Source organism: Trichechus manatus, unplaced genomic scaffold (genome assembly GCF_000243295.1).
Source record: "Trichechus manatus latirostris isolate Lorelei unplaced genomic scaffold, TriManLat1.0 scaffold00004, whole genome shotgun sequence".
NCBI lineage: Eukaryota > Metazoa > Chordata > Mammalia > Sirenia > Trichechidae > Trichechus > Trichechus manatus.
In genome coordinates this window covers 32,193,306-32,206,499 of record NW_004443940.1, presented here as the reverse complement: position 1 = coordinate 32,206,499, position 13,194 = coordinate 32,193,306, and the positions used below count along the sequence as shown (strand labels likewise).

At 41.1% G+C, this 13,194-nt stretch overlaps 1 protein-coding gene across 1 annotated transcript in view; it reads right to left on the bottom strand.

Annotated features, from left to right (window-relative positions):
* Positions 1 to 13,194, bottom strand: part of AFF3 (ALF transcription elongation factor 3) — a 481,878-nt gene that overhangs the window by 76,282 nt on the left and 392,402 nt on the right. The window contains exon 10 of the mRNA XM_023734036.1: positions 2,754 to 2,794. Within this exon, the coding sequence (XP_023589804.1) occupies positions 2,754 to 2,794 (41 nt within the window). The remainder of the gene's footprint in view (positions 1 to 2,753; positions 2,795 to 13,194) is intronic.

Genomic DNA, 13,194 nt, shown 5'->3' with positions numbered 1-13,194 from the left:
CTATAAGAAGCCAGAGATATTGGGGTGAGGTCCCCACCTTGGAAAGGTCACAATATGGGGGGATCTCTACTTGCTTCCATCCCTAGAGCTTCCTCTGACATACAAAATATCGGACCAGTCATGCAGTGGTCTAACACAGAGCCTCGCTGATCCTGTTTCTGGACAATAGTGATTTATTCACAGGAAGAAGTTATCAGATGTAAAATGGCATCTGTTGCTTTGTAAGTTAGCATTCTCTAATTTACAAAAAATTAGAAAATGGGAGTCCAGTATTTTTCAAGCCCTTGTTTTGAAGAATGGGGCTCTAAATTTTATCTCCCAATGATTCCAGATGCTTCTTGTTTACAGAAATTATTCCTGTGGTCCAGAATTAGTAAAAAATGGAAAATGTAGAATTGAAAAACCCAGAGAAGGTAGTTTTACACAACTGCATTACTAAAATAGTATGACAAAGTCAACTCATTGCTTTGAAATCTCTTTGTGGAAAAAATCCCCACCACTCTGAACAGAAACATGATTAGATTTCAGGGGAAGCGCCCTACTACATTTGAAGAAAGAGTGATTGATAAGAAGAGCAGTGACAATGGGAACTTTGGTTTCTGGGTACGCAATGGACTTTTTGTCTCACAGTATTCTGCGCTTAAACCGGCTGCCCACGGGTCGATTCCGACTCATAGCGACCCTACAGGACAGAGTAGAACTGTCCCATAGGGTTTCCAAGGCTGTAACCTTTCTGGAAGCAGACTGTCACATCTTTCTCCTGCAGAGCAGCTGGAGGGTTCGAACTGCTGATCTTTGGGTTAGTAGCCAAGTGTTTAACCGTTGTGCCACCAGGGCTCATTATTCTGCACTTAGCGGTTACATTGCTGGCAGGGGTTACAATGCTAATTTACTTGGGCTTGACTTGAGGTTTTAGAGAGAATATCAGAAAAAAGTCACAGGGAATAGTATTGCTCATCATTACAATCTATGCACATTTCCTACTCAGGACAGAACTATGCAGCTTTTGGGAAGAAGCTTAGCATATATAAGTCCTAGTATAAGGTGACTTATCTTCGTGTTTGCAGCCATGTCTTCAAAGGGAGTCTATATTTTCCTAAAATTGGTTTTGATCCATTCTACTGTAGATCATAATGATCTATATACATGTCATTTATATATATATATGTATGTATGCATATATGTATATGTACATTTACCCATATATACACACATACGTATGTATATATACATACATATATTTAAACAGCTTTATTGAAATATAATTTATATACCACAAAGGTCACCCACTTAACGTGTACAGTTCAAAGGTTGTTAGTATATTTACAGAGTTGTGCAACCATCACCATAATCTAATTTTAAAACATTGTCATCACTCCAAAAAGAACCTTGTACCCATTAGCAATGACATCATATTTTAAACCGGGGGCTTTCCCTTGCTTCTTGGTACATTCTGTTGAAGGAATCACTTACTGAAGAAGAGGAGGCCAAGGGAAAAAGGCAATACGTATCGGAAAGGAATTATTGTGTCAGATTTCAAATGTGTTTTGATTCAGAGTCTCTCCTCCTTCTACCAACAGACTCAGAAGCAGTACAGTTATCAGCTTTTGTGAAAATCCCAGAAGCAATTCCAGAAGATCACATGGCAGCCGCTCTGAGAGCATGCAGGCTTGTGTGGTTGTCATGGGGAAGGCTTTTCAATTGAAATAAAAATACTCAGGCTCAGCCTGCTGCCATAGAGAACATGCTTTTCACCCATACACACCAGATAATTCCACCTAAGTGACAGGTTTTGCCTTGGAGAAGCACTGAACTGAGCTGGTTTACAAAGTCAATTACTGCTTTTGCACAAAGAAAGAACTGGGAAGGAAGGGAGGGGGTGAAGGTTGGCGAGCCAATACTGAGGTGGCTTCCAGCCAGGCAAGGGGAACATCTCCCCCAAGCTGTTTCTAACACTGTAAATACCTATTTGTGGAGAGAAACAGGGGCTCCTGACAGTTCTTCAATGCACAAACATGCACACACATGTGCACACTCACACACACACGAACACACACGCATACCTCCCCCCCAACTTTAGTATGTAGAAAAACCAACACCAAACCAAAACAAATAAGGGTCTGTTTTGTTCTACAAAGTAACTTTCTCTCCCCCTAGTCAACTATCTTCATACAACCTTTCAGGCAAAACAGGATATGAAATACTGCTTATGTCTACGTTTATTGATTAGGGGTCTGCATGTCAGTCAATAACACAAGTCAGAAGAAACAAGTCAAGGCAAAGAGTAAAAAGTCACGCGTGCAGGACCATGAATTGATGGGTTATGTGCATAAAGTATTTCAAGACAGAATCTCATCAAAAAACAGCTAGCTCCCCGTGAAATGATATGGAAAAGGGCAGAAGAAAACACCCAAAATAAATGAAATATTTATTGCTGAAAAAAAAGCTCAGATCTCAACCAATCCTGAAGTTCTGAATTTACCGTGCGCCACTCAGGCCTTCTCCTCCAAGTTTCTTGTCTCTTGTTTCATTGCACAACAAGCGATTCTTCATACTTTATATGAAATACAACAAGGCGATTTTTGCAGTAAGAAACTCCACAGATGCATGACAAATCCAAGCATGCAAAATGTTTAACATCCCAGTTCACAGACACTTTAGGGACAAAATCCAATTATGAATTATATGCCACAATAAATAGGGCTCAACGTTTCATAAAGCAATTCATAGTTCATAAAAATGACAAAACGTACCTGTCAGATAGAGCGTGGAGAGCAGTTCTCTGTGCTGCCTGCTGGAAGAAAGGGCAGAGATGTTTATTTAATATTCTCACTTTTAAATTATGTGCTCAATCAACACTTTAAAAGAACCCATGTTACACACAGTTTTGTCATGTGGCCAAATTTTGAACTACTAGCAACATAGTAAAGCACATGTCATGTTAGGAAATGAACATTCTGGATGAGTTAACAGAAGACCTGGTGCACACCCGCCTCCAGCAGGAGAGCCTGGGGAGACCCCAAGTACGTGACAGGTGACACACAGGTGATGTTTAACAAGTCTCAGGAAACTCAGCAAAGATCAGAGCTATTTCATTTTAATCCCTCAAATAACTTTTACCATTGCTTTATTCTATTCTTCTGTAAGAAAAAAAAAAATCTGTTCTGACTCCCTTGTAGCTTTTTTTCCCATTGAAGGTGTAATTTTGACCTGGTTTTCAGATTTACTGAAAAAGTCTCCACAACTGGAAATATGAACAGTGACCAGGAATCTGGTGATATTATGGAATTGATTTGTTTTAGGTATACTAACGATTGATCGCTCCAAACCTTTGCCAAAGATACTCCAATATCCCCTAAAAACAGAGGCAAGGGAGGGACTGACTCCAATCATTCAGGACTTCCTGGCTAAAGGGCTCATGATTCCATGTACTAGCCCTTGTAATACTCCTGTTTTTCCAGTAAGGAAGGCCAACAACAGAGGTTGGAGATTTGTTCAAGATTTGTAGGCAATTTACCACATTGTAACTCCTAGATTCCCAGTTGTTCCTAATTCACATCTGCTTTTATCTAATGTTTTCTTGTGTCTTAGTCATCTAGTGCTGCTATAACAGAAATACCACAAGTGGATGGCTTTAACAAAGAGAAATTTATTTCCTCACAGTAAAGTAGGGTAAAAGTCCAAATTCAGGGCGTTAGCTCCAGGGGAAGGCTTTCTCTTTCTGTCGGCCTTCTCATCAATCTTCCCCCGGACTAGGAGCTTCCCCACGCAGGGACCCTGGGTCCAAAGTACGTGCTCTGCTCCCAGCACTGTTTTCTTGGTGGGATGAGGTACCCCTGTCTCTCTGCTTGCTTCTCGCTTTTATACCTCAGGAGATTGCCTCAGGACACAATCCAGTCTTGTAGATTGAGTCCTGCTTTACTACAACAACTGCCGCCCATCCTCCCTCATTAACATCATAGAGGCAGGATTTACAACATATAGGAAAATCACACAATACAGGGAATTATGGCCCAGCCAAATTGATACACACATTTTTTAGGGGACATAATTCAATCCGTGACACCTTGACAGCAACCTATTTTACTGTAGATCTGTGCAATGCTTTCTTTAGTATCCCAATGTATCCAGATAGTATCTTTTTTGCTTTCACCTGGGGGGACCAATAATACAATTGAACGGTCTTGCCCCAAGGGTTCACTGAAAGCCCAACTTACTTCTTTCAAATTTTACAGGCTGATTTGCAATCCTTGCAATTCATCCATGGTTCTACCTTGCTTCTAAACATAGACGATCTACCTGAATGTGCCCTTACTGAGGAAGCCTGCCTAAAGGATAGCATTATCCTTTTAACTCATGTGGCTAATGGAGGTCACAAGGCCTCTAAGGAAAAGCTCTACCTGGCCCAACGTTCTGTTAAATACTTGGGTCACATCATATCAGCATATGGTGTCTCAAAAGATCCAAAATGAAAGGAGGCTATACTGGCTTTTCCAATACCACAGACAAAAATATAATTGAGAGGCTTTTTGGGTCTTTGCTGGTATTACTGCACTTGGATACCCAATTTTCCTCTGATAGCTCAACTCCTGTATCAATATGTGAAAAACTCAGAACCAGATCCCTTTCAATTGTCAGATGACGGGGAGGATGCTGTCCTCAAATTAAGAGAATCGTTACCGCATGTCCCTGTAATAGGTTTCCCCAATTACACATTTGACTTTTCCATTTTTGTTCGTAAGGTGGATGGCAATGCCTTGGGGGTCCTTACCCAAAAACATGGGGGACAAAAGAGACCAGTTGGATATTACAGTGTCCAGTTGTACCCCATAGCTAGAGGGTATCCACCTTGCGGTTGCAGCCACTGCCCGATTCGTGGAAACTACTGCTGATATCGTGTTAGGTAACAACCTGGATGTGTATGTCCCTCATGCAGTTTCTGCCAGCCTTAAGTCTGGCTTAACCCAACATCTTTCAGCCAACAGAATGACTTTCTACAAGGTTTCCCTGCAGCTGCTCCTCATATACGTCTACATACTATTCTGGGATTAAATCCTGCTACCCTTTTGCCTTTGCCTGATGAGGAGAGAGGACCACCTCATGATTGCATTGATTTAACAGACCATTTGCTAACTATCAGGCCTGACTTAAAGGAAATCTCTCTTGACAATGCAGATTTACATTTGTTTGTTGATAGTTCCTATTTAAAATTTGCTAGTTATCATTATCAGGGAGGACATGCCGTGACTACCTCTACCGAAGTCCTTGAGAGTGGCCCCCTCCCTGAGGTCACTTCTGCCCAACAGGCTGAATTGATTGTGCCTGCTCAAGCCTGCAAACTGGCTTCTGGACGGTTAGTAACTGTTTATATGGATTTGAGGTATGCCTACAGAGTTGTATATGACTTTGGAATGCTTTGGAAACACAAGGGCTTTCTTACCTCATCTGGGAGTCAAATAAAAAATGGTCCCTTAGTGGGCGACTCTTGGAAGCTTTGTTGCTTCCTTCTGTAATCGCACCAATTAAAATACAGGCCCATCAACCAAAAGGGGTCCCTCAGACAAAGGAAATAAAAGGAAACAGTTTGGCTGATAAAGTCGCCAAACAGGTGGGCTCCACCTATTTCCAGGCCACGTCTATGTCTGATGATGGCCATGAATGCCACAGTACAGATTTAAGGGAGCAGGGTGACACTTCTGTACAAGACAATACTGCTAATCGGACTATATGGCATAACTTTGTAAGTCATCAAAACATAGCCTCTGAGGAAGAAAAGGATCATTGGGAAAAGGAGGGGTGCTGTTTAAATTGGGATACCAAGATTTGGGAAGGGCCTTGTGAGAGTTTTGGACACCTCAGCCAAAATCTGGTCCTCCCAAAATCTTCGCATGTTCCTTTGGCTTGAACTCGCCATGCAAACCATCATTGGGAAGAGACAAACTAATTGACATTTTATCAAAACATTGGTGGGGACATTTTTGGAGTGCTGCCAATCATGTCACTAAGCATTGCTCAATCTGTTCTGGATTTAATGCTGGCAGAGCATATAAATTGCCTCCCGGGGGGTTCCCTCTGCCTGTTGGACCTATGATGGAATGGCAAATTGGTTTTATACAGCTTCCCCCTTCAAATGGCTAGAAATATGTCTTTGTGGAGCCCTGGTGGTGCAGTGGTTAAGAGCTCAGCTGCTAACCAAAAGGTCGGCAGTTCAAATCTACAGCCGCTCCTTAGAAACCCTATGGGGCAGTTCTACTCTGTCCTATAGGGTGGCTATGAGTCTGAATTGACTTGACAGTTTTTTTTTTTTGTGATGATTTGCTGTTTTTCACATTGGGTAAAAGCCTTCCCTAGTTGAAATGCAACTGCCTCCTTTGTGGCTAAGAAATTAATGGAGAATATAATTCCTACTGGGGTGCCCCAAAGGTTCTTTGCAGTGATCGAGGCACTCATTTAACAGTCCAGATTATAAAAGACCTATGCAAGGTTTCTTCCATTTTTCAGAGACTTCATCTCTCACATCATTCCCAATTGTCTGGTCTAGTTGAGAGGACAAGTGGAGGGATTAAAGGCCAATTAGCTAAATTGTCCTCCTCTTTACATTTGTCTTGGACCCAAGTGCTTCCATTAGTGTTATTAAACTTAAGGTCCACACCACTTGGCCCACATAAACTAACCTCATATGAAATTATTACTGGAGTCTTTGGCTCTCCATTATTGGTCTGCTTGGACTGATTCCAACTTTTTACAAACCAGTTTTCTGAAATATTGTTGAGCTTTAACACATTATGCCAACATTTATAACTCTTAGTCAAGGAGGCTTTTGACTTAGACAAGCCCATAGAAGCTGCTGAAGCAGCTATTCAGCCTGGAGACTATGTATACTGGAAAAGACATCAACTGAAAGATTCTCTTGAGCCTCGATGGAAAGGACTATACCAGATGATTCTCACTAATCCTTGTGCTGCTAAATTACAGAGAATTAAGGCTTGGATCCACTTGTTGCGGTTCAAGAAAGCAAAGGAACCTAACTGGACCAACTGAAAGACTCAAATTAAAATTTAAACATTGCCAGGATCAGAAGCAGACAGCATCACCAGATCAGAAGCAGGACCAGGCCTGTATGTAATCTTTGCTAATATGAACTTCTGAAATCATTGGACTTGGTCTCTAACAGCTTTTAGGATTGATTTATTTTAATTCAGATATTTTATATGTATTTTATTTCTTTCTTTATAAATATTTTAGTCTTCTTCTCTTAGACAAAAGTTATTTACTTTGACATCATTGCCTTTCTGTTCATATTACAGCTGTTTGGATATTAATTGCTCTGATACATTACTGTCATATGATTCCCTGCTTTTCCATGCAAGTAACAGTTGTTTTGATAGTAACACTTGTTTTTCTCTAAGATAACTTTATTTTAGCAACCTAGGTATACAATTTTTATTTGAAATAGACTTACTTTATATACTTAACAGCAATTACTTAGCTATTTTACTAATAGGTTATAATCATTATACTTGTCAACCAACTCACGTGGACATAAAAGTCAATATTGCTACTATCAATTGACTAGTAAGAACTTCCCATGAAGACTATTGATATATTTACAATTTACTTCATACTTTTTGCCATTCTCATTTTGATGGCAGTATTGTCTCATGTTGGTATTATTGTTTGCTTTAACATTTTATTTTTTCCTTGTGAACCTAAACTCCTCATTTTTAATGCCAGTTATTGAAATAATCACTCTTTGCATAATCCTTATTGCCTTTAGTTAGTTTTGTTCTATCAGTTAGCTTTCTTTCCCTGGAAACCAAGTTTTCATTATGAAATTCCTTTTAAGTCCTATATTTCTGCTTTCAATACTTCCTATTAATGCTTGGGCAAACAATGCATTTATTAAGTTGGCTCAGTCAGTAGCTACTGTTGGAAATCTTACTGACTGTTGAGTTTGTCATCCTTCTCCAACATCTGTTCATGAGAATTCAGATCCATTAGCTTCTCCCGTACTACACTATAGCTCTGTACTCCCTATTACCATTAATTCTAATATCACCTTTAAGTGAGCCATACATGTCAGATTATGGCATCCTCCTGTATTGTTAGTCCAACCTCAAGTACCATGCTTTAATTTAATCCAACCGGTAACACCCAACCAGGTTTTGGAATGCTTGAAGGCTTGCCTCATGCAGCTCCAAGGAATAAGATTCACAAGAACTCCATCTCCCCTTACTTGTTTAACACCGTCCCCTCATGGAGCCTGCAAGCACCAAAGCCAGCCAGTGCTAAGGCTCTGTAGAGAAGTTCAGCTTCCCCTTACCTGTCAAATTGGCTACTCCCATCACAGAGAATTTCCTAGATATTCCCCTACTCTTTATTGTCTGACTGTCAAAATAATGATGCAGCATACCCCATTTGTGGTAGAATCCTAAAACCTTTAAAGATGGGACAATTGTCCATTTGTAATAACTCTTTTACAGAACAATGGCTTGAAAAGACTAATCAAAGAACTTCTTCCCTTCCATTTAATTCACATAATTATGCCAGACATAACATGATCTGTCCTCCTTATGGATATGTATTCTTATGTGGAGGACTGGATTATCAGACAAAAAAGGAACCAAAGCCTAATGATGAGTTTTACACTGGAGCATTACCCTGTTTAAATTGATGTATATGATGGGTCAATGCATCCTAGGCCTTCTAGGAGTGCCTTTAGACATATATTCTTATGATGAAAGCCAACATTAGACTAATGACCTAAATATCCTTGTTAGAAACTGCAGAGGAATTAACGCCACTTATGGATATTACAACCCCACAGAGAAATACCCTAGCTTTGGATACGGATTTCTCAGATCATTTTTCTCTTTCGCTGGAGTAGCCCAATTAGAAAGGGCTGGCCAAAACATGTCAGTCACTACGGAACAGTTAGCTAATGACATCACAGATATCTCTAAGCACAGCAAACATCTTTAGCATCTTTAGTTAAGGTAGTCCTGGACTACGGGATGGCTCTTGACTTTATCTTAGCACAACAAGGTGCTAAGCACAACAATGTGCCATTGCTAACACCTCTTGTTGCACCTGGATAAATACCACTGGAAAGGCAGAACAGGGCATGAGGAAGATTCACCAGAAGGTTCTTGACTCCACATAAAAGATGTAAGCAGCCCTAATGATTGGTTTGACATTTTCAGTTGGTTACCAAATGGCATCAAATTCTGGTTTACTTCTCTTGTAAAAACTGGTTTAGTCATCCTCCTTTTTACTGCCATTTTCCTCTGCCTAACCAAATGTTTCTTTTCTTATGCCACCACGCTTTGTGCTCAAGTATCCACCTCTACTTGTAAACCACATGCCATGTACTTTGAGGAGATTGTCAAGACCACTGGGGACTCACCTGAACCCTGACTTGTGTCCTTGCCCAGGTCAAATAGTTCCCCTCTAACCTGGCCTTCCTTCTAGTCAACCTTCTAGATTTCAATAGTCATAGCATGGTGCAGAGTAACTCCTTTAGCTGTACAGCAAACTATGTATCTTGCCTACCCAGGGTGTTTTGACCTTGCATTTTAGTTAGAAAACTCCTATCTGTCAAGTTGTTCCTTCCAATTTGGCCTTGCTCTGTTCATGTCCCCAGTATAAAGGATCACTGAAGCAGAGTAAGCCATGGCATGGTGAAGAGAAATAATTAGATGATGCCCAACTATAGTGTCTAGGATTTTAAAGACCTAACAAAGGCCCTTGCAGAACATGAGCTACTCCTTTGTGGGTGACATGAGACTGCTCACCCTGAAGATGAGCCTCCACATGTAGCAAGGAGAAGAACTGGTAAGTCCATGTAGAGGGAGGCACTCTCATGATGGTGATCAGCAAATTTCTATGGGAATTCTTGATTAAAAAGGAGGAATGACAAAGAACATTATAATATTTAAGGCATTTGACATGACTGAGGCCTCTGGCTGATAAATATAGGCCTGCCCCCATCTTGTCAGCTTGACTATTTCTCAGAATTTGCTTCAGCTTGTAATTCTCAGAAAGTTTGCTAACTAGGTCATAGGTTACTAATCACAATAAGAATCATTTAGCTTGCACAGGTGTCAGACATGTGACTTTAGTGGTTAAGCTGATTCTCAAAAGATGCCCCCTTCACTCCCCCTCAAAAATGTTTTTCTGACTCCCTTACAATGGTTTGTAGTTTTCCATAACCTTGTTCAGCCTAAACCCAAGGGGGCTATAACCCCCCTTAAGACTTGTGGTCAGCCAGCTGCCAACTCAGTAAAGTGTCCACCAATCAAACACTGTATCCTTGTTGCTGGTTCCTTTGCAGTATTTTCCTTTATTAGCTGTTGTAAATGAACAACTCCTCAGAGAACTGTGTCAGGAAGCCTCTTCTTTTTTTTTAAATTGTGATTTACAGCTCATGTTAGTTTCTCATACAAAAATTTATACACACATTGTTACGTGACCCTAGTTGCTGTCTCTATAATGTTACAGCACACTCCTCCCTTTCCACCCCGGATTTCCCGTGTCCATTCAACCAGCTCCTGGCCCTTTCTGCCTTCTCATCTTACCTCTGGACAGGAGCTGCCCATTTAGTCTCATGTATCTACTTGAACTAACAAGCACACTCTTCACGAGTATCATTTTATGTCTTATAGTCCAGTCTAATCTTTGTCTGGCTTTGGGAATGGTTTTGGTTTTGAGTCAACAAACAGTCTGGGGGCCATGTCTTCTGGGGTTCCTCTAGTCTCAGTCAGACCATTAAATCTGGTCTTTTCACTAGAATTTGCATTCTGCACCCCACTTTTATCCTGCTCCATCAGGGACTCTCTGTTATGTTCCCTGTCAGGGCGGTCATTGGTGGTAGCCAGGCACCATCTAGTTCTTCTGGTCTCAGGCTGATAAAGTCTCTGGTTTATGTGGCCCTTTCTGTCTCTTGGGCTAATATTTTCTTTGTGTCATTGGTGTTCTTCATTCTCCTTTACTCCAGGTGGGTTGGGACCAATTGATGCATTTTAGATGGCTGCTCACTAGCTTTTAAGACCACAGACACAGACACCACTCACCAAACTAGGATGCAGAACATTTTCTTAATAAACTTTGTTATGCCAATTGACCTAGATGTCCCCTGAAACCATGGTCCCCAGACCCCTGCCCCTGCTACTCTGTCCCTCGAAGTGTTTGGCTATATTCAGGAAACTTCTTAGCTTTTGGTTTAGTCCAGTTGTGCTGACTTCCCCTGTATTGTGTGTTGTCCTTCCCTTCACCTAAGATAATTCTTGTCTACTATCTAGTTAGTGAATACCCCTCTCCCTCCCTCCCCACCCTCGTAACCATCAAAGAATGTCTTCTTCTGTGTTTAAACCTTTCCTTGAGTTCTTATAATAGTGATCTCATACAATATTTGTTGTCAGGAATTTCTTGACTCTGTGTCTCTACAATTTGCAAATTGTCCTCTCACTCAATAAGCCTTTTGCTTTTACTTCCAGCAGAACTTTGTGATTATTTTTTGCTGCAACAAGTAGGTGCTCAATAAACATCTGCTAAGAAAACGTTAAATGAATGAATCAATTAGGAAATACTTCCCACTGAAATATGAGCAGAATTTTAAAGAAAAGGAGAGATATGGTCAGGTGAGAAGGGGTGTTGGTAATATTAGAGTAGATGGTGTAAAGCAAGGGCCTATCCAAGCCTCTAGCAGTGGTTCTCAACTGGGGCATGGTTGCACCCTCACCCTTTCCTCCCAACTGCAGGAATGCTGGAATTGAGTAGAGGCATTTCTGGGTGTTCCTATCATGAAGGGGAACTGCTGTTGGCATTCAGTGCCTGGGGCCATGGATGCAAAGAGCAGGATAGCCCCTGCATGACATGAAACTGTCCCTTTAAAATGCCAATAGTGCCTCTGTGGAGAAACACTGTAGCAAAGCATGAATGAAAGGCAAATCTGAAAGGAGTGATACAGGGAATGTGAGCTTCTGGGCCTAGAAAAAGGGGCCAAAAAGGAAATAATATGTAGACTTAGATAATTTCCACTTAGATAATCAGTGACATAACCGCACTGACTTAGGAAAGCACATAAAATCTGGTGAACTGGGAATTGGGAGTCTTGCATTCTGGGATAAGTTTGCCATTAATTTATTACGGGTCTTCAGTCTGTCCCTCAGCCTACATCGTAGTTTCCAAACCGCTCCTTATTTCTTTGAATGGGATGATGACGAAACCACTCAGTCAATGTACAGGACATTTTGGATAATCTAAAGGGTTAAAGTCCCTTCTTTGTTCCCTAGATTCCAGTGAAGTAAGGCTTCAATGTCTTGGTATCCCTGTGCTACATAATTACTTCTAGAGAGGAAAGAATAATCTCTATAGATCCTTCTCTTGGTGAAGACAACCGAGTAGAATGAGGCAGGAAAAAAGAGGTGAGCAGCCTGAGGAAGACCTGATGACCAGGAGCCTACTGACTACCTCAGAAAAAACCAAAGAAATAAGTTGCCATCGAGTCGATTCTGATTCATGGCGACCCTGTGTGTGCAGAGTAGAACTGCTCCATAGGGTTTTCATGGCTGTAACTTTTCAGAAGCAGATCATCAGGCCTGTCCTCCGAGACGCCTCTGGGTGGGTTCAAACCACCAACCACTGGGTTAGTAGCCATGCGTTTAACCATTTGCACACCCAGGCACTCCTCAGTACCTCAGAGGACTCAGTATTTCCCTCTCTCCTCTCACTCCTTTCCCTGGGCTCTCCTGGAGAGCAGTCCAGGAGCACCTTTACAAAAAGCACTCAGCAGGTGACAGGCAGCCATGATTCCTCCAGGTTTGTCTTCTAAAGGGTTCTCTTAGCACTCAGCAAGATGGCTTTTGCGTCTGGCAGTCATACCTGAAAAGAACTTTAAATCTCCATTCCTGACTCGGTTTGGCTGAATATACAAGAAGTGTTTTGAGCTACCCAAAAGAAAGGTGGAATATATTATTATTATGATCTCTTAACATTGTCTCAGCACAAACATCGGAAACTGGCTTTTCCTGGAATAAAAAAGATCATAAAAGAGGTGACTAAAAGTTAAATCAAATCCTCTAACACTGCTTCTGAATCTTCTCCAAGCCATGGACACAAACTGAGGCTGTCAATATTTAAAAATCCTATTGACTCTTTTCTCTCCTACCTCCAAATACTTCCAGCTGATTTTTA